This window comes from Xenopus tropicalis, chromosome 8 (assembly GCF_000004195.4).
Source record: "Xenopus tropicalis strain Nigerian chromosome 8, UCB_Xtro_10.0, whole genome shotgun sequence".
Taxonomy (NCBI): Eukaryota; Metazoa; Chordata; class Amphibia; order Anura; family Pipidae; genus Xenopus; species Xenopus tropicalis.
Window position 1 is genome coordinate 73839500 of NC_030684.2, and position 19829 is coordinate 73859328.

At 39.1% G+C, this 19829-nt stretch overlaps 2 protein-coding genes and 1 long non-coding RNA gene across 6 annotated transcripts in view; 1 reads left to right on the plus strand and 2 right to left on the minus strand.

Annotated features, from left to right (window-relative positions):
• Window positions 1-1375: 1375 nt before the first annotated feature.
• On the minus strand, window positions 1376-6495 carry prrt1 (proline rich transmembrane protein 1). Of its 2 annotated transcripts, none has more exons than XM_018096087.2 (4): window positions 6296-6495; window positions 4661-4980; window positions 4335-4511; window positions 1376-3382 (listed from the first exon to the last, which is right to left on the minus strand). In XM_018096087.2, the coding sequence occupies exons 1-4, from the start codon at window positions 6312-6314 to the stop codon at window positions 3206-3208; spliced, it is 693 nt and encodes a 230-aa protein (XP_017951576.1). In that variant the 5' UTR covers window positions 6315-6495; the 3' UTR covers window positions 1376-3205.
• Window positions 4980-8527, plus strand: LOC105948216. Its single transcript, XR_004219587.1, has 2 exons — window positions 4980-6205; window positions 8168-8527. It is a non-coding gene; the product is annotated as an uncharacterized LOC105948216 (long non-coding RNA).
• The window catches only part of crat (carnitine O-acetyltransferase b), a 44752-nt gene continuing 32352 nt past the window's right edge, over window positions 7430-19829 (minus strand). For all 3 annotated transcript variants that reach the window (XM_018096186.2, NM_203872.1, XM_031890284.1), the window contains 12 exon segments: window positions 16501-16619; window positions 16189-16242; window positions 15928-16093; window positions 14893-15067; window positions 13176-13354; window positions 11755-11855; window positions 11394-11522; window positions 10515-10637; window positions 10203-10338; window positions 9709-9771; window positions 8155-8292; window positions 7430-7766 (listed from right to left, as the gene is read on the minus strand). In XM_018096186.2, coding sequence (XP_017951675.2) covers window positions 7551-7766; window positions 8155-8292; window positions 9709-9771; window positions 10203-10338; window positions 10515-10637; window positions 11394-11522; window positions 11755-11855; window positions 13176-13354; window positions 14893-15067; window positions 15928-16093; window positions 16189-16242; window positions 16501-16619 — 1599 coding nt within the window. In that variant the 3' untranslated portion in view covers window positions 7430-7550.

Genomic DNA, 19829 nt, shown 5'->3' on the forward strand with positions numbered 1-19829 from the left:
CTTGGTTACTATGTTTGCTCAAAGGCATTAACAGAATCTGCCATCACAACATCACTAGGAAGGGCATTCCCCAACCTCACTGCCCTCACCGTGAAAATGCACTTACGCTGCTTCAAATGAAAGTTCCGTTCCTCCAAAGGGGTGGCCTCTGGTGCGCTAGTTGGTTTTTATGGGAAAAAATCCCCTCTAGTGTACTTGTACAGAGTAATCATGTCTGCAAGCGCCATTTTCAAGAGAAAATGACCCCAAACTTGACAGTCTAACCAAATATGTATCACCCAGATATGAGACTCAACAGCACAATGCTCTTGAAACGGCTTAGGAAGTTTTAGCATGCTGGAATATGGTTCCCTCCCAATCCCCAAATTAGTGGAGAGTGTTTTTGGTGATGCAGCCAAATTGGCTCTGTAAAGCATATTTGGTGGGAATGCCAAACAAAGGTTCTGGACTTGGATTTATAATATCATATTTTCAGTTACACAAATATCATCTTTTCCTATATATCAAAGGGACCTCATAGGAATCGTCAGTCCATACTAATTAGTATTAGTAATTAGAATAGTTTTGTACTGCTGTTATTCGGTGAACTATTGATTAACCTTTGGTAAAGTTATATCTTTCTTTGACCCTGTTACCCAGGTGAAAATGGGCCACTCTTTTTCTTCTTTGTTTTCCCCCACAGACTCCACATATTTACAAAGCTACTGTCATCATTAACTTTCTGTTTTAAAATTGTTAAGAAAAAGCAAATAATTATTGAAAAGAACAAATATTTATGACATATGTGTTTTAATGAATCATAGGAATTCCTTTATTATCCTGGGTAAAGCTAACTGGTTGTGTAAGTTATTGGACATACTGGATGACCAAGAATATTGCACACAGTGATGGTCACACACTGCCCTAACTGAATCCACACACAGCTATTCACGATTCAGATAAATTAGTAACTTCGTAAATGTTCACAGTTGGACAAAACAATGCTGGATGAACCCCTAGAATCCCCTATATGGGTCTTAAGTGATTGTCTAATGAATCCTTTGTAGACAGGATCATAAAGCAAACATCTGCTTCTTCATAAATACTACCAACGTGTAACTAAACTTGACTTCAGCATATTTCTTGACAAATAAGTACATTTTCAGACATGCCTTGCAGGTTATTCTTTAGTTGTGATACAGGAGCAGGTCACTTGAGTAAGTTAGTGCTGGTTAACAGCAGCACATAAACTTTCTTGAGCCACTACCTCACAGGGCTCTGCCTGATAAACTGAATGCCAGTTCTTAAAGCAATGTCAATTAGTTACCATGTAGCTTATTAATGTATCAACATTTTCATGTTACTGTATATGCAAACACAAGTCTTGACAAACTGATTAAATATAATTCATTTATTTTCGATAATGCATCTAAATTATCATTCCAAACGCTAATGAATAAATACCCACAATGCACCCTTCCAACCAATAAATAGTGGTTAATAAGGAGACTATTAGTTATAACAATAAATAGTTGTTTGTCACAGAAATAAGAACCACCTCTTAGTTTCTAAACACCATGTTTCACAATAGCAGCTTAGTGTCTCATAGTAAGTCTTAAAGGGGTAGTTCACCTTATAATTATCTTTTAGTATGATAAAGACAGCAGTATTCCAAGACAGTTATCATTTTTATTATCTTTTGGTTTTTAAAATATTTTTTTTTTTCTGTCCTGCAACTTTTAGATTTGAATTTTGACTGCTATCTGATTGCTCTAGCAAAGTCATAATGGAAGATGAATAGGAGGGCCTGAAATGAAACATAACATAGAAGCAAGAAACAACAATAAAATGGAACCCTCATAATCAATCTCCCAACAACAATATATCATTTTCAGTTGCAGTTTAAGGCTAATGTTCCACAGAGAGATAAGTCACCGGCGAGAGATCTTTGCTACCACAAAAATGCCGAAATGCTTTTCCGCCGGTAACAAAGGGAATAGCTGGTGGAAAGGCCAAGTATTGCTTTGGTTTTCTAAAATCATGCAAAGTTGACTGCAGGAGGAAACTTTGAAAAACAAAAGCAATGAGTAAGCCTTTCCACTGGCAATTCCCTTTTTGTCGGTGAAAAGGCATTTCAGAGAGATTAGTCACCCGTGGTAGCAGAGATCTATTGCTGGCAAGTAATTTCTCTGTGGGACATTAGCCTAAAAAATGCAGAACAGAAAAGCCAGATGTTTAGTAAAGGCTATTTATTACATACTAAAAGTTTAATTAAAGGCAAACTTTACAGTTCCACTGCCAATCATGTTTCCATTTTATATGCTCTTTTGCTCAGGCTGTCCACTCTTGGCACTGAAATCATTTTCCTGGATGTCTGTCCTGCTATTATTGTAGTGTCTCACATTTACTAGTACTCTCCTGCGAGGTACATGGCATTTTTAAGAAAAGCTATAGCTAATATACACATTGGTTTGAAAGACTATTAGATTAATTCTTTCAAACAGTGTTCCAAAAATGTATCCATAAAATAGCAGCTTGTATCTTAAACTATAGCTTAGCACATTTTGCTTTGCTATACTTTCTATTATTTTCGCAGTCAGTCCAACAAGCTTCTTTTTATTCCATGGTTCCCTTAGCTTGTTGATGCTGTTACACACACACTCTTTTACACTCTTCCTCTTGAAAAACTACTTTGTTCTTTTGTCTTTTTGTCATGTTATCCCAATGTGCCTATGACCAACTAGCTCATGTCTAAATCTTCTGGCCTGAGAGAATCAGCATCTTGTATTCTCTTTCTTACAGAGGCACATCATCATTCTCTGTCTCATTCAATTTTTCTGTCTCCCTGAATTGCACCCTCAGCCCATAATCCTTTGCAACCTCTCATGTGGAGCTGCACAGTACCCCCAGATGCTCCTAGAACCCCATACATAATACCCCCATTTGGCACCTGTATTATTTATAACAATTAGAAGATAATCAGATAATGTGTAGAAGAGAGACTGAAAGAGAATATCTAAATGAGAATCAGTAGGAGGAATAAGAGAAATAGCACAGTAGAAATTAATAAGATAAAGAGATGGTGAAACTAAGAAATAATAATAGGAAGACATAGCTAAGGGAGGATGGGGAATGAAGAAAGTAAGCCTTAAACTAAAATGGATAGAGAAGAGAAATATATAGAGGAAAAAGGCAGGTGTCTTCCTTTTGGCCCATGGGGAGTCATTTATGGCCCCCACTCATTGTCATGGTGCTGAGCTGCAATAATAATAACCACTGTTAGGATCGTGCACAAGACCATTGCAGCAATGCCCACAGCCAAGCTGATGAATGAGAAGTTCCGTGCCTCTCGGGAAGCTATCTCTGCAGACATCAGGTCCCCACGGGCTAAAGCTGTTCTGACCTGCAGGGTGATACAGATAGAAGGATCTATGAGTCTGTGCTTTCCTCTACTGAGTTATAAAGAAAATTAGGAGTCATGGATAAGTTCCCTCCTCCTCAGTGACAGAATGTGGCAATCATGCTAGACCCTCCCTATGCTGTAGGATGATACAGTGACAGGAGCAGTCACGGGGTTCAGTCCATTTTAATACCAGAAGACACTGGGAGACTGACTAGAAGTATTGTGGGACAGGCAATAAACAGGCCTCTAAAGGCTGCCAAATCTGCAGTTTACTGGCATGTGTATGGTTCCCACTGATCAGCCTGCTTGATTGAAATATGTCTAAAAATTAGAAAGTTGTCTGGTAGGTTTGAAAATCCAGTTAGTGGAGAACCGCAGGGATGCATTAAAGTGTTTCTATTTTAAACAATCCCCATAGGATCCCCAGATGATCTGATCATTGGCCCTAGGACCAAACTGGGCTGTCAAACAGGCAAATCTATTTCTGTGTGGGCAGCCTTAGTCCCCTCATGGACTAGAACCCTGGTTATACTGAAACAGAGGAGCTGTTCAGTTATTTTCCAAGCTATTCAACTCAGCCATGTATACTAGAAAAGTCAAAGGACAGTTTAACTCCCAGCAGAATGATAAATAGAGGTAACAGTATACATCACAGAAGACATTACAGTGACATAGACAGGGCTAAAGTCTCTCCCCCTGTAAGTCCAGACAGAGCAAAGGGGAGAACTAGAGGTGCCATGGGCAAGTCATACCCCCTTGCATGGTGACAGACACAGACTAGTGTCATGTTGTCATGGGTCAGCACCTCCACTTGCAAGTCAAAACAGTGGCACAGACATAGAGAGCAACATTTTAAGGCAATAAGCTAAAACAATATGTATTTATGCTTCACTTTCTACAATTTGAATTAAGGTTAAGACAACATTCCAGACATAGTGGCACAACAACTTACCTGCACAGCCTTTATTATGGCAATAACTCCAGTTGGCCAGAAACAGCAGATAGTGGTGAGGACAGCAATGGGCAGGTAGTCATGAGGTGGACGTCGTGGCTCTAGTAATGCCAATCCAGGTGGGATCTGAGGTGGTGGGATCCCAGGCTGGGGTGGAACTGCTCCTGCTGGATATTGCTGGAGGAGGTAGAAATGTGGCAGAAACTAATGTTATAACAGTTAATTGTTCATTCTCCTCATTATTTTTTATGCAATGTCTATTATTTACTGCCTGTCTGTTCAGTCACCTGCACTTTTCCCTTTGTTCATATTTTTTTTATACTTACCGTCCCCACAGGGTATACAGGTACATAAGCAGTGCAGGGCTGCAGGTGCATGGGATACCCTGGTCCCTGTGGTATATATCCCCCAGATGGTATGGTGCCGCCGGGAGGGTGAGTCTGTACCACATACCCTTGAGGAGCTGGTGGGGGAGCAGTGAATGGCGTCTCCTGAAGGTATCCTTGAGGGTCCTGTCGAGGAAGGGTTGCTGTGGCTGGCTGAGGAGGGGGGTCATTGTATCCAGGGATGACTCCATTACATGGGCCTTCCCCAACGGGCTGGTTGTAAGGAGGAGGAGAATTGTGTGGTCCAGAGTCTGGAGGGCCTGAAAAGGTAGCAAAGTGTTCTTGAAAAACAAGAGGGGAGAACGAGTGGATACTGCCAAACAGCTGCAAACTGAACACCCTGCAGTATAAACAGACCAGAAGCTACAGGCAAACTACATAACATGAGGACTGAATGTGCAACTTGCAGCCCTTAAGATACTTTCTAGCAAGTCTCTGACTGCCATTGGAATTCTGAGAGATGATGTAATTAGCATCTGGAAGATTGCACATTGCTACAGGAAATAACATATAAGCACATATCCATATAGCACATATAACAGCACATTTAGTTGAATTTTATACTTTTTTCACCCTAATAATCAAGAACCAAGCGTTATTTTAAGAAACAGTAGAAGTAGCCTGAACTGCGTAGGGTTGCAGCAACGCATTACACATTTCATACATCTGTCTCTTAAAAGAGAAATGTTGTGAAGTATGACATATGTATTTTTACACTGACACACCATGTATTTATTATAAACCAAAAATACTAAAATGTAGTACCTATTTTAGCATATTGCTTCAAATATTTTTTATACAGTTGTTAGAATCAAACATACATAATTCAGTTCTACAACCTGATATGTTAAGATGTTAAGCATGCCAACGAAATGAAGGTCCCCACCACTGTAATTATACATATATACACATTATATACATATATATATATATATATTCTATACACACACACATTCCTCCACCCACACAATCATTATATGAAATACATATCATTGATACCAAGAATTGCCAATTAAGTATATAATGACACAAGCAATATGAGAATTCATGCCAAGAAAAGGGTACATAGGACACATCTTTATAGCTTATAAACACACATCAGCAGTGCACATTATAAATGGTTTGATGGAGTATGAGTCCTCCATGTTTAGTTCTCTCTACTAAATTTCCCCTTGGTAACCCCCCTTCCCCCTAGCCTCAGCCTCTCGCTCCCTTCTCTCCTCTCCTCCATGACTCCCCTCCCCCAACTGTCCCTTTCCATTGTCTCTCCATTTTGCGGTGTCCTTCCCATGTCCATCTAGGCTTTGGGAAATGACAAAATCGCAGAGATGCTTACAGACACACAGATAGGGATCCCTGCTGAGACAGGACAAGGAAGTGCTGAGACAGGCAAGTAGATGGCAGAGGGACACAGAGCAACGAATCCCTCATTCCAGGACACATCTCCACACAGGCAAATGAGCAAAGAAGCCAGATGTAAACCATGTATTTCTAAGTTTTCCAAAATTATCTGTCCTCCTCCATCATTTTTTCACCATTATTTCTATCAGTCATCTATTTCCCTCCCCCCCTCACCTGTTTTCTCGCTGGACATATCTCTAGGGGGAGGGAGCTTCGTTGACTTGTGGGGGGTCCTCAGATGGATATGGCAGGATGGGGGTCTCTCCTCGCCCCCTCTGTCTGTCTCCCCCCCTCACAGCTTCTCCTCTGATCCTGCACCAATTCTTTCTGCTGCAGCTTCTCTTTCACCCCCTCCTCTCAGATATTCTCCCCCTCCCTTTTCTCCTCCTCCTCCTCCTATGATTTTCACCCCCTCTTTTCGCCTTCTGTGATTTTTCTCCTATTCCCTCAGATTCTCTTTCTATTCTCCCCTACTGTTTCTTTCTCCTTATAATAATCACTTAACTTGAATTTCACCCATAGCTCAGCCCTTTCTCCTTTCTTATTCTTCCGTTCTGTTCTTTCCGATTCCTGCCTGCTGTTATGCACATTCCAATTTCCTCTCCTTATTGTCATACCTATTCTTTATCAGCCCTTTAGTATCTTCTAACAACACCCCCATTCTAAGCATTTCCCTCTGTGCCACAAGCCTTGTGTGCTTCTATCACGGTGTACTGCCTGCCCACCCTTAATGCCTTTGATTTGAACCATCTTTCCTATTTTTGTTTTTTTTTTCTGTGCATTTTTAATTCCTTTCATGTATACCGCATCTTGCTAATATTGTTAAATCTTTTTTTATAGTATTTTTAACTCTATTCAATGCCCTAAGCTACAACAAACCTATTCCCAAACATAAGCCATCCTATACTACTGAACTGCAATAATCTAATAATTTCATAATTTATTTTCTTGGCATCATGGGAGTTGTAGTAAATTACATATGTATGTAGTGACAAAGGGACCATAACCTATTTATAGATTCTTATTTGTTAAAACCTTCCAATAGATCCTCTCCTTTCTGTATTGTTCCCTGTTGTCAAGTCTTCCATTAAAGGGCAAAATCAGAATTAGTTGGCAGATTTTCTGCTGTACCCTTCTACATATTTAAACCTATATAGTTAGCAAATGAGCCTTTTATTGTACAAATTTAGCACCATACCATATGCCAAATAGAAGCTGCTCCTCCTCATATGACATTATTAGAAAAAAGGTTCATTGTGTGTCAGTAATATACAGTATGCTACAAACCGGTCATCATAAACACAATGCTTTCATTTTAAAGCAACCTTTATTAAGTAAGGTTACATTTTAATGTAAATATAGATCTTCAACAATGACAGATGTCTGATCGCAAGAGCAATAGGAATTTATGCAAGAAGGCATATCGATCCTAGGCCTCTCCTGGTTGGCACTTTATGATGAGAGACTGCATGTCCCTTAAAGCCCCTTGCAGGCTGTCAGATAGTTTCTGGGCATCAGTCTCCTGACAGCAGTCAAATGCAGATACGCACACTGTAATACTGTCCAGGGAGGGTGCAAAGCAGACGCTGTAGCCATCGGGAACCAGAGGTCCATAACACATCACACAATCTATAGGGGATGATACCTATGGGTAAAAGAGAGTGTAAGCACTGTAGACAATTGCTACTGTATTTCTTTTGATCTGTGTTTGGCTTAATCACTTTTAATTAATTTGGAACCTTTAGAATATTTTGTGTCTCCATTTCTTGTAGAAAAAAAAAACTTTATTAACTTAATTATATGGAGTATGTGCAGGGAAATGCCTGTTGATTATACTGGGAGGTAAGCTATGACAATTTTTACAGGGGTTGTTTTCCACAATCAAAACCTCCCTTAAAGCTCAGTTTTTCACAACCCTCCCTGTATATTTTGCATAAATTTTTTCATATCATTATGTTTGTCTAAAGATTCTATTGTTCTGTCCAAATAATTATACTCACATTTCCCTTACTACATGTGCAAACACTCCTCACCTGTCCTGTAAAGAGCTTCCAATGAGAAGAGACTGCGTAGGATGTATCCATGAGAATGGCAGGAAGAGCAGCTCCAGAGGAAATACACAGCATCTTCAGAGCAAGAAGAGTGCCATCTACAGACTGACCCTGCAGTACCTAGAAAAGTGGATTGGGAGATTATTGTTTGGGATCTAGGAGTGTAAGGGAAATGTTATAAAGCCATATTATGGTACAATAAAATACATGCCCTTTTATACACACTTTTGAAAGATACTATATAGTTGTCTATATCTCATTTATGCGTTACTGTGCCAAAACTGGGAGCAGGAATTCTAGCAGAAAGATGCGATAAAGACAGATAAAACATTAAACTGTGTTTGCTTTAATGACAGAGATGCAGTCATCTGTTTACACAAAAAAACTGCTGGTCAGCTTTAGTGTATATGCAGAAAAACTTTATTCCATTCAGGTGCAAGTCCTGCCTTCTCTGTCTGTGTGGTGTCTGTAGTGGAGAGATGCCACTAACAAAGCTGAGCTAAAAAGTGAGCAAGGTAGTCCATTACAAAGAGACTTGTTGTAATGGTAAGCAATGCATTTTTTCTAGCAGTTGGGAAAAAAAACATCAAGGAAAAAAATCTAAATAAAGAAACAATATGCATTACTTTTGGATTGTAAGCTTTTCACTCAGGGCCCTCTTCACATCTTGTATTGGTTATTGATTGCTTTAATTTTGGTTATTCAATGTATAAACCCATTTACTGCTGGAATATGTTGGTACTTTCTAAATACATGTTAATATTAATAATGATTACTGTTGAGAGACCTAAAGCCTAATGTCACTTTTTGTACAACCTGGTTTTGTTTCCAGTTAATTAAAAAGCATATGCCATTGAAATCACTGTCAACATGGACAGGGGGTATCAGAATATTCTTTGCCCATGCACAAAACAGTGCAAAAAAAAGTGTGACAGTCACAATGCTTATGGCAGATACAGGCAAAGGTAACCATCACCTCAAAATGAAGATGTTTGAGTTTTACTCTGCAAATCCAATGATCATCAAAAAGGAATTTATGCATGTTTTCAGCAGATAACACCTACACTTGTCTCAAAATGTCAATTGTGCCATAGACCATAGAGCGGCAATTAGAAAGGGAAACTGCTGGAGTAAAATTGCAGCACCAAGCACATCTGTAAATAAAAACCAATGCTAATTGCTGGGTCTGCTTCAATTTGAAACAGACCAGCATTTTTATTTTTGTGTTGGCAGTGACAGTATACTTTTAAGATACATGGGATTATCAGATTAAATACTTTTCAACAATCTGGCTGTGATGCAGTAAGGGTCATGTCAAGGGACCCCTTTTGGTGTGAGGCACAGAAATCCGTCTCTGAGTCTAGGATCCCAAATCACTTCATGTGCAACTACCTGAATGAACTCTTTGGAAAGAGACAGTGATGAGCAAAGAGCCAATATAATTGCATGTACTAGGTAGCATGTTCATTCAATAAAGTCCCAGTATTTAAAGATAGGACTTTACAATGAATGAAATAATCTGTAGCTGTTTCTTACCTGTTCTGTTGCACACTGGTGACTCTCTACAGCTTTTTTCAAAAGTGACAGTTTCTCTCCAGCCTTATATAAAAAGTGGTAGAAAGCATGTTACACAAGCTGGTCACAGAACTATGCAAAATATACACATTAAAGAATATCAACTACCCCCAACCCCTTTCCAACAGCCCCCTCCCTGCACCACTCACTAATCTCACAATTGTCTTTATCGCTGTACCCACTTTAAAAATACAGAACTATGCAGCTGAATTAGCAGACACCATCTTGTACTGTATCAGATCCTCTTTTGTGCAACTGCCGAAACTGCTGGTGGGCTTGAACAGAAAAGGACTAAAAAAAAAAGCATGGCCCTTTGTCCCAAATTATTTGAACTAATGTGACCCACACCCCACCACAGAAGACCTAACAGTAGGGACTGTATGTAGGCCTGTAATCACCCCCCACCTCAATCACATCTATGAAGTCATGTCACGATAATCAAAGGCCCCATTTACCAGTCTGTTGGGTTCATCTGCAGCTTGCACAAATTCCAGTGCCTCAGAAGAAGAGCAACGCACTACATCTGAACGACCACGATGAAATGTCCGTAGACTGACAACTTCACATGTGGCACAAAGAGATTCATGACACCTGGGTACAGTAAGAATACACAAGGATTTTATTTTTCAAACATCATTCGATTACTAGCAATGAAATTACTACCAATGAGAAAAATCCATGGAATATTACTAAGTATTAATAATAATGTTCCTAAATACAGCATTGGCCCCTGTACCCTTGCCAGTGAGAGACGGCTCAAACTCTACCTGTAGTATGCCAGTTGAAGGGCGACCTGCAGAAAAGCACCTGGTCTCATGTTGTGTTTCTTAGGAAAGCTCTTCCCAAAATCAGAGAAGGTGAAGCAACAAATGTCTAAGTCATTCACCAATCTAAATAAAAAGGTAGACAACACTTACAGAATAGTATACAGCACTGATTCCCTAGTACAAACATTCACAGTTTAGTTGAGGCCATTTGACATATTTTGAGAGTAATGTAATAAATGGTCTTAAATTTGCTCATAGCAACCAATCAGCAGGCAGCATTTACAGGTCAGTTGGTTGCCAAAACACTGCTTATTTTCTAGATGGGTTACTAGATGTGGGCAAAATGTGGACCCAAAAAAGGCATACCCCCATCTGTAATAAACTATTTATGAGACAGGACACAACCACTGCTAGAGTGCAGACACTTATTGGAGTGAAATATATATTTCTTTACACTCATACTGTACAGATGTCCAATATATTTTGCTAAAAATGCTCCAATGCTCCTCTAGTAATAGATATGGAAATAGCACTAAAGGAAGAGAAATAGGAGCACGACACACAACTCTATGATAACACCGAATAGGGGTAACAACAGCTGCCTGAAAGTAGTTGTATTGTGGTATGATGGCTGTTTATGAAAGCACACAAAATTGCATAATGACCTTAAATTACAGCCTACAACTCATCATTAAAACTAAAAAAAAAAATACATTTATTGGTTGAAGAGTAACATTTTAAATGGTAAATTAATTATTTACAAAGCATACAGTGTAATATAGTACTACAAACTACACTATAACACAACCCCTTTAATACCTCACCAGTAACAGATCAATCAACAGGAATAGTCAGGAACACACCCAACATCCCACTCACATATCAAGGTTCTGCTTTGCATTTTCTATGTGTTGTTTGGTTTCTGGGGGGAAATTGAAGTAGAGCTTTTTTGGAGGAGGAAGACGTGTTAAAGGTGTGCGAGGTGGAAGGCGTTTGGGCCCCCTTGAGCTGGAAAGAGATTGGAAATGCATGTTAGCTACTAGCATTGCTATTCCCACCCCTCAAGCCCATTTATACTCTCATTCTATTAGTTTTGAAGATACACAGTACCACTGGTGTATATGCAGCAGTTCCTCTATTTTCAGTCTGTGGCACCCTCAGCTATACTGTTTGTACCATCCATTTGTTATAATCATTTTTATTGAGTGCTATGCACATAATACTGACTCTACATACATACCAGTACTCCAGAACATGGCCCAGCATTGTTAGTATAGCAGAGGCATCAGCTGTTGCTTGGTCATATATCAGACCACATGTTCCATCCTCCCCAACCACGAACTGTGAAAGAAGTAGCATCATTACACAAAGTGAAGAAAAAAAAGAGATAACATATTATACTAGGGAGTCTGAAGCATTTTATATATGCTGTTTCAGAGATTATTATGCTGGAAATTTAGTTAATGACATTATGCTTTGCATAAAAAAGTATCAGCTTTTTTAAGACTGATGCCACTACGGATATCTGTAATTTGTAATATCATATTATTTATATTATCCCAATTTAATGAACCCCACCAAAACTTTATATAAGTATAATACCATTATTATTTTATATTATATAAAATTGCGGTGGGGGTTCAATAAATTGGGATAGCATAATAATATAATATAGTAATATTACAAATTACAGATATAAAACAGAATGCCTAGTGGCCTCAGTCTTGAAAAAGCTGATTCAAAACGTTGGCTGAGAAACAAGGGGCAAAAATTATTTCTTTGTGGGGCCATATAGAATACAATTATTTTAACTGTTGAATTACATAATTGAGTCTGCAAAATTCTGAATTAAGTTTGTCTGTTGTCCCTGTGAAGGACATTGAATGAAGTAAAGATTCAGTTTTCTACCACAATAGAAGTAAGGTAGATCTCACTTTGTGACAGATGAGCATATAATCACACTGAGGGAAACCTAAGGGCTCTGGCACACAGGGAGATTAGTCGCCCGCGACAAAACTCCCTGTTCGCGGGCGACTAATCTCCCCGAGTTGCCTTCACCTGCCATCCCATCCCGATTAGTCGCCCGCGAACAGGGAGATTTGTCGCGGGCGACTAATCTCCCCGTGTGCCAGAGCCCTAAGTGTAGTAGCTGATGCAGTGAATGTCTAAAAGAGTAAGAAGCCTAGGAATCAAAAGATAGCTAGCATGTTCGAACTGCCAGCGGGGATAGTGAAATCACCTTGGATAATATAGAGAATGCATACAACAGAAAAAATGTGGAGGAATAGAAATGTTAGTATCACTCGTCTGATAATGGCTGGTACATGAAGACATAGTGGAGAGAAGAGGCAAATGCATAGACTAGAAAAAGACAAGAGATACTATTGAAGTACCTGGTAACTGCCTACACCTTCACCTGCCCTATCAATTAAAGGAAAAGCCACCAAAAAAAAGGGAAGGAGGGGAGGCTGTATCTGAAACTGCAGTTCAGGTGTAATCTACAGGTATATAGAAGATAGAGGGAGTGTAGAGCAAAGGTCATGAATTGCCATAAGCTTATTAATGACAGAACTGGGATTTTAGAGGGCACGTGAAAATGGAGCAGATTGAGGAGAGACACGATAGGTATGGTATGTATAAAGTGTACTTGGCATTAATTACCTGCAAAGTTTTGTCAAACCATCTGTTGCCACTATTTGCATGTGTCCCCCCTCCATGTAGCATTTGGGCTGCTGTTCGACTGCTATAGAGCTCCTCAGAATACTTCAATGCAGTGGCATCCAGGCAGACCGTGAAGAGGCTGCGTTGGATGCTGCGCACAGATTCTCTGTTCAGTCGGTCTACAGAATGAAAAGAGCTGAATTTAGAAACTGGCACATCTCTGTATACTATATTCCCCTTTCCCTGCAACTTGCTGCTAAATGACTGTTTCTGTGACACATCTAGAAGTGCCAGCTGGTCCTGCTCTGCAATGTACAATATATTTCTAGGGAGGTGGTAAAGGGGAATCTCTAAAAATAGAACTTACTCCCCAGAACAGTAAGTGTGCCTGAAGTGTTTTGGCTATAACCCTGCCAGTAAGGCTATAGGTCCCAGTAGGATTCTCTGGTGAATGGGCTCAGGATACAGCCACCAGGTAACTCTGGTCATATGCAAGACTAGTAATCCTGACTAATACCAGCAGGTAGCATCTCCTCGGGTGATATAAGAACCTGTGTAAACCTGGGCTTCAATAGGCCCCAGAAATTGTCAAGTTAGTAGGGGACCCATATCTGAGGTATAACTAGAGTTCTCTGGTAGGTGTTAGAGCAGAATGCAGTAGAGAGGCCTAACAAGTTAGGCAGTCAAAACCCTCAACAAAGCATTTTATTGGGCTAATGCCTTTGTGATATTACCATAGGGGGTGTACAGTGCATTCCCTATACTTTGTTTCGATGAGCCATAAAAGGTCATCTGTACCCATGTTCTATTATTGAATAAACATCACTCTGCACACTTTTCTATCGGCATTATCAACTGATCATAAACAACCTTGATTTCTGACTTAGTTTGCAGGTGCTTGCAGAACCCCACAGTGGTCATGAAATAACAACACATATTGTTAGACTGAGGAAAGCTGTAATGCATTTGACTGCAAACTGAAATTAAAGGGACAGTTCACTTTTAAATTGACTTTAAGCATGTTACAGAATACCTACCAGAACCTTTTTAGTTGGTCTTCATTTTTTTATAGATTTTAATTTATTTACCAACTTCTTCAGCTACAGATTTCAAATCAACAGCCAAAAACCTATAGCTTTGAGGCCACAATTTTATTTTTTGTTACTTTTTATTAATTATCTTTCTCTTCAGGACACCTCCTATGCCTACTTCAGTCTCTCATTTGGACCACTGCCTGGTTGCTAGGGAGATTTGGTCCATAGCAACTAGATAGCTGTTGAAATGCCAAACTGCAGGTCTCCTAAACAAAACAACATAATTTAAAAAACACAAATCATAAAAAAATAAAGACCGATTACAAACTGTCTCAAAATTTCACTCTCTATATCACACTAAAAGTTAATTTTAAGGAGAACAACCCCACAGATGTTTTCTCTTTTTCTAATTGATAGCAGCTGATATCAAACAAAAGCAAATGTCTCATTGGTTATAGGATTAGGGCAAATATTTGAGACTTTACTACAAAGGAACCTAATTTACAGGTCTGTTTGTAATAAGTGAGAAGTTCTTTTTTTATTCTTTCATTTCAGCTGTTTTATTATAAGTTAGTGCAATGATTCTCAAATTATATTAAAAAAAAAAAACTGTGGACAAGCTTCCCCTTAAATTCTGCCACTGCATCTCTGTTCTCTATTGCAACGGCATGGCAGACACTCACCCCGGATAAGGGTGGTATATGCACGTCCCCAGCTATTTCGGTGATCAGTGGTGAGCACCCCCACAGGCTCCTTGTCCGTCTTGTAGGAGTGAGCTCGCAGGAAAAGCATCTGCTGATGAATCTGATCCTCAGTGAGAGGAGACCCATCACTATTATATACATCCATTTGGAAAAACTGAGAGAGGGAGGGAAAGTAGAATATAAGAAAAAAATGATACATTTTGTAAAAGATATAGAAAGTATAACAGATAAGGTGCAGATAAAAAGAAAGAAAAACAGAGATGCACATAAGTTATTTCTCGTAGTCTAGTTATAGTATTGATTGATTCATTTCCACCACAACTACTGCAACTTATTTAGAAAACTAGACTTTTCCTAACTGTAACCTAAGCATACATGGATTAGGGATGTACAACCCCCAATCGTTCATGAAAGATTCAGCCGAATACCGAACCAAATCCTAATCCTAATTTGCATATGCAAGAAAAGGTTGGGAATGAGTTAAAGAGAACCAGGTGGTGAAAAAATGTCAACTTCTTTGTTTATGTGATGAATGTCACATTATTTTAAGTATAAGGATTCTTTTTGCCTCAATCCCAATCCTGCTAAAAAAGGTTGAATCTTGCCCAAATCCCACAGACTGGATTCGGTGCATCCCTGGTTTGGATATACTTTTAATGCATGGTAGGCTCAAGGCCACCACATATTATAGTTGCTGGAATGTGAACTCATCATAAACATTAGTGGTTGTGGCTACATCCATCTGAAGCAGGAGCTAATGGTCACATAAGGCCACATTTCAGAAACTATTATAAATCCATGCACTTGCACTGACGTGAATTTTACACATGCTGATGCTCCATCATGTCCAAGAATACCTTTGCAAACATGCCAAGAATTAAGCAACCTTATCACTCTTTTACTATATTGATAGAAATCTCAATTAATGCCTAAATAATTACATTAGGTCTGTTTTCACTATACTCTGCATGCCAAATATCAGTATGAGAATAACAGAGAGAGACAGTCAGCCACCTGGTAATTTCGGCACACTGTCACATATTGAGATAGGGATTTATGTGCCGGCTGCAGCAGTACACGATCTCTTTTGTAACCAGGTTCTCTGCATGAGCCGAAGAAGTCATGGTATTGGTGAGGACAGAGAGGACGACCTCTCCATATCTCTGTAAGACCATCAGGGCTGAAACAGACAAAAAAAATTAAAAGGGTGTATAAAAGGGAATCTGAAAGAAATAAAAATTAAAGTCATGAAAGATTTAAAGGAGACAGGCTTACCTCTCAATTTTTGCTTTGAAATCCAGAACCCCAGAAATCAGTTTGGACGCAAATCTAGAAAGAGATACAGGAAAAACACTTATTTTCTTTTCTCAAAATAGAAAATTTCAATAATTTGTAGAAGGTTATGCCTGACCCTAATAAATTTGTAGTTCAGCAGCACGTTGTTTTTCATTTATTAAAATCAAACATATATTACAATTTTATACCACAGTCCATTAATGTTGTCAGACAATCCCAATTAGGTGGTCATTATGGATACAAACGTGCTTTGTTACTTAATGTCTGCATTACATGCAGATGCACTAGTACCTTAGCTGTCCCCTCCAGTCTTTGTGGTCCCTCTGGGGAAGAAGAACAGCTGGGCTAGAATGCACAGGCAGGGGCAGATGATTCTCCAGGTATATAGCTTGATGTCTCCAGTCTGTGAGCTGTGTGGGTAGGGGAGAATTTGGTGATCAATGAGAGAGTACAGGATGAGGATTTATTAAGGAATGTTTAAAGGGTGCAGTTTGCCCAGGAAAGTCACCAAGTGCAAGTCAGATATTTGCTTTGAAATGCAGTAAAATGTTAGCTGTTGTTTGGTTGCTAGAGGTGACTAAACCTGTAGCAAACCTTGGACTTTTTTTGCATTTTCCCTTTAGGCTGATGACACCAGTCGCCCTGTGATTAATCTCCTCTAGCAGTGGCAACTAATGTTGCTAAATGCTTTCCTACTGGCAAGGCTGTAAAGTTTCAGTTTTTTAAAGGAACAGTAACACCAAAAAATTCAAGTGTATAAAAGAACTTCCAATATAATGTACTGCTGCCCTGCACTGGTACAACTGGTGTGTTTGCCTCTGAAACACTACTATGGTTTATATAAAGAATGCAGCTGTGTAGCCCCTGGGGCAGCCATTCAAAGGAGAAAAGGCACAGGCACTTAGCAGATAACAGATAAAACACGATTGTATTCTACAGAGCTTATCTGTTATCTGCTATGTAACCTGTGCCTTTTCACCTTCTTTCCAGCTTGAATGGCTGCCCCCGGGGCTACACCAGCTTATTATATAGTAGAGTTACAGTAGCAAACACACAACTTTTACCAGTGCAGGGCAACAGTACATTATATTTCATTTACTTAAAAACTCTTTAATTTTTTGGTGTTACTGTTCCTTTAAAGTCACCCAAAGTTTCCTCATGAGGCAACTTTAGGCAACCTCGAAAAGCCAAAGTAACACATATGTTTTTCTTCTGGCTGGAAAGTATTAGAGGAAATTAGTCGCCACCGCTATAGAAGATTAATCCCGGTAAGACTCGTTTTCTCATGTGTCATCGGCCTTAGTGTTGGATATCCTTGACAATATCAAACACCAACGAGGGTGGGTAGTTTAGGACAGGAGAAAATACAGAGAAGACTGGTACAAGTAATAGGTATTAGAAAAGGAAAGGTAGAAACTGAAGTAATTGCAAAGAGCAAGGAAATACATATACTTTAAGTAACTTGAAAAAAGTGGTACAAAAGAATTTAGTGACACCATTTTTTAGGTTGACTTTGCAAAAATGTACAGTACTACAGTAATATAATTTGGGTGCTCTGTTTCCTTGTACTTCACTGGTATGACTACACTGGATGCAGGCTTGCATGAGACACCAATACACATTCATTCTGTGTTCATTAAAGAGATACTTCAAAATAAATGCATGGAGAGAAAGACACACAAGGAAACCTTTTTTGGCACACCTGTATCCTAAAAGTTAAAATACACTTTATTGGTTCACTTAAAATCCCTAATTACATTAAAAACAAAGGAAAGAAAAGTAGGAAAAGTTAAGTTCTCAAATCTCTTCTTTACTGGGCTAATGCTATTATATCTGCTGTTGCAACTTTTAAACAATGTTGCGAATAACAAACCGCTACACCTGCCCGTTCCGTGAGGGGAACTCGAGGAACAAGTTACACAGTTGCTAGATTGTTTCGATACCTATCTTAAGGACTATTGAGCATGAGGAAGCGATATATGTTTGACTCGATCATCTGGCAACAAGTTTAGTTACAACGTTATTGTCCAAGGTAAGTATACTACACGTAATGAATCAATAAAATTCCTCTAAAGTGACGACTGTCAGTCTTTTATTTAATTCAGTAAAGCTAATCTCTTCCTTCCTGTTATAGTTGTTGGTGCAATCGTTAATTATTAACTATATGGATCTCAAATTAATTAGCTCATAGAGAACAATGCCTTCAGGCCCATTATTATTCTGTTTGAATATCTCCCCTTTGCCTGAGTGGACTCAGGCAAAGGGGAGATATTCTATAAACTATATGGATCTCAAATTAATTCTAATTAATTTCTATTAATATTAATTAGAATTAATGTTAATATTCTATTAACTATATGGATCTCAAATAAATTCTATTAACTATATGGATCTCAAATTAATTCTCTATGAGCTAGAAAATAACTTAACTGTGGTTTATCACACCTGAGTTCAATTTCTGTAGTCACCCCCAGGCCTGATTACTGCCACACCTGTTTCAATCAATAAAATCACTTAAATAGGAGCTACCTGACACAGAGAAGTAGACCAAAAGCACCTCAAAAGCTAGACATCATGCCAAGATCCAAAGAAATTCAGGAACAAATGAGAACAAAAGTAATTGAGATCTATCAGTCTGGTAAAGGTTATAAAGCCATTTCTAAAGCTTTGAGACTCCAGCGAACCACAGTGAGAGCCATTATCCACAAATGGCAAAAACATGGAACAGTGGTGAACCTTCCCAGGAGTGGCCGGGCGACCAAAATTACCCCAAGAGCGCAGAGACAACTCATCCAAGAGGCCACAAAAGAACATCATACCAACAGTAAAATATGGTGGTGGTAGTGTGATGGTCTGGGGTTGTTTTGCTGCTTCAGGACCTGGAAGGCTTGCTGTGATAGATGGAACCATGAATTCTACTGTCTACCAAAAAATCCTGAAGGAGAATGTCCGGCCATCTGTTCGTCAACTCAAGCTGAAGCGATCTTGGGTGCTGCAGCAGGACAATGACCCAAAACACACCAGCAAATCCACCTCTGAATGGCTGAAGAAAAACAAAATGAAGACTTTGGAGTGGCCTAGTCAAAGTCCAGACCTGAATCCTATTGAGATGTTGTGGCATGACCTTAAAAAGGCAGTTCATTCTAGAAAACCCTCAAATAAAGCTGAATTACAACAATTCTGCAAAGATGAGTGGGCCAAAATTCCTCCAGAGCGCTGTAAAAGACTCGTTGCAAGTTATCACAAACGCTTGATTGCAGTTATTGCTGCTAAGGGTGGCCCAACCAGTTATTAGGTTCATTATTATTTTTCACACAGGGCCATGTAGGTTTGGATTTTTTTTCTCCCTAAATAATAAAAACCCTCATTTAAAAACTGCATTTTGTGTTTACTTGTGTTATCTTTGACTAATAGTTAAATGTGTTTGATGATCAGAAACATTTTGTGTGACAAACATGCAAAAGAATAAGAAATCAGGAAGGGGGCAAATAGTTTTTCACACCACTGTATATCGCTTCCTCATGCTCAATAGTCCTTAAGATAGGTATCGAAACAATCTAGCAACTGTGTAACTTGTTCCTCGAGTTCCCCTCACGGAACGGGCAGGTGTAGCGGTTTGT

What these genes read in the sequence shown, in the direction of transcription:
- prrt1 (XM_018096087.2), bottom strand. An exon ending in CTGTATACCCTGTGGGGACG is followed by an intron (nt 4,512 to 4,660) that starts GTAAGTATAAAA and finishes TACCTCCTCCAG; the next exon opens with CAATATCCAGCAGGAGCAGT. An exon ending in CCATAATAAAGGCTGTGCAG is followed by an intron (nt 3,383 to 4,334) that starts GTAAGTTGTTGT and finishes ATCACCCTGCAG; the next exon opens with GTCAGAACAGCTTTAGCCCG.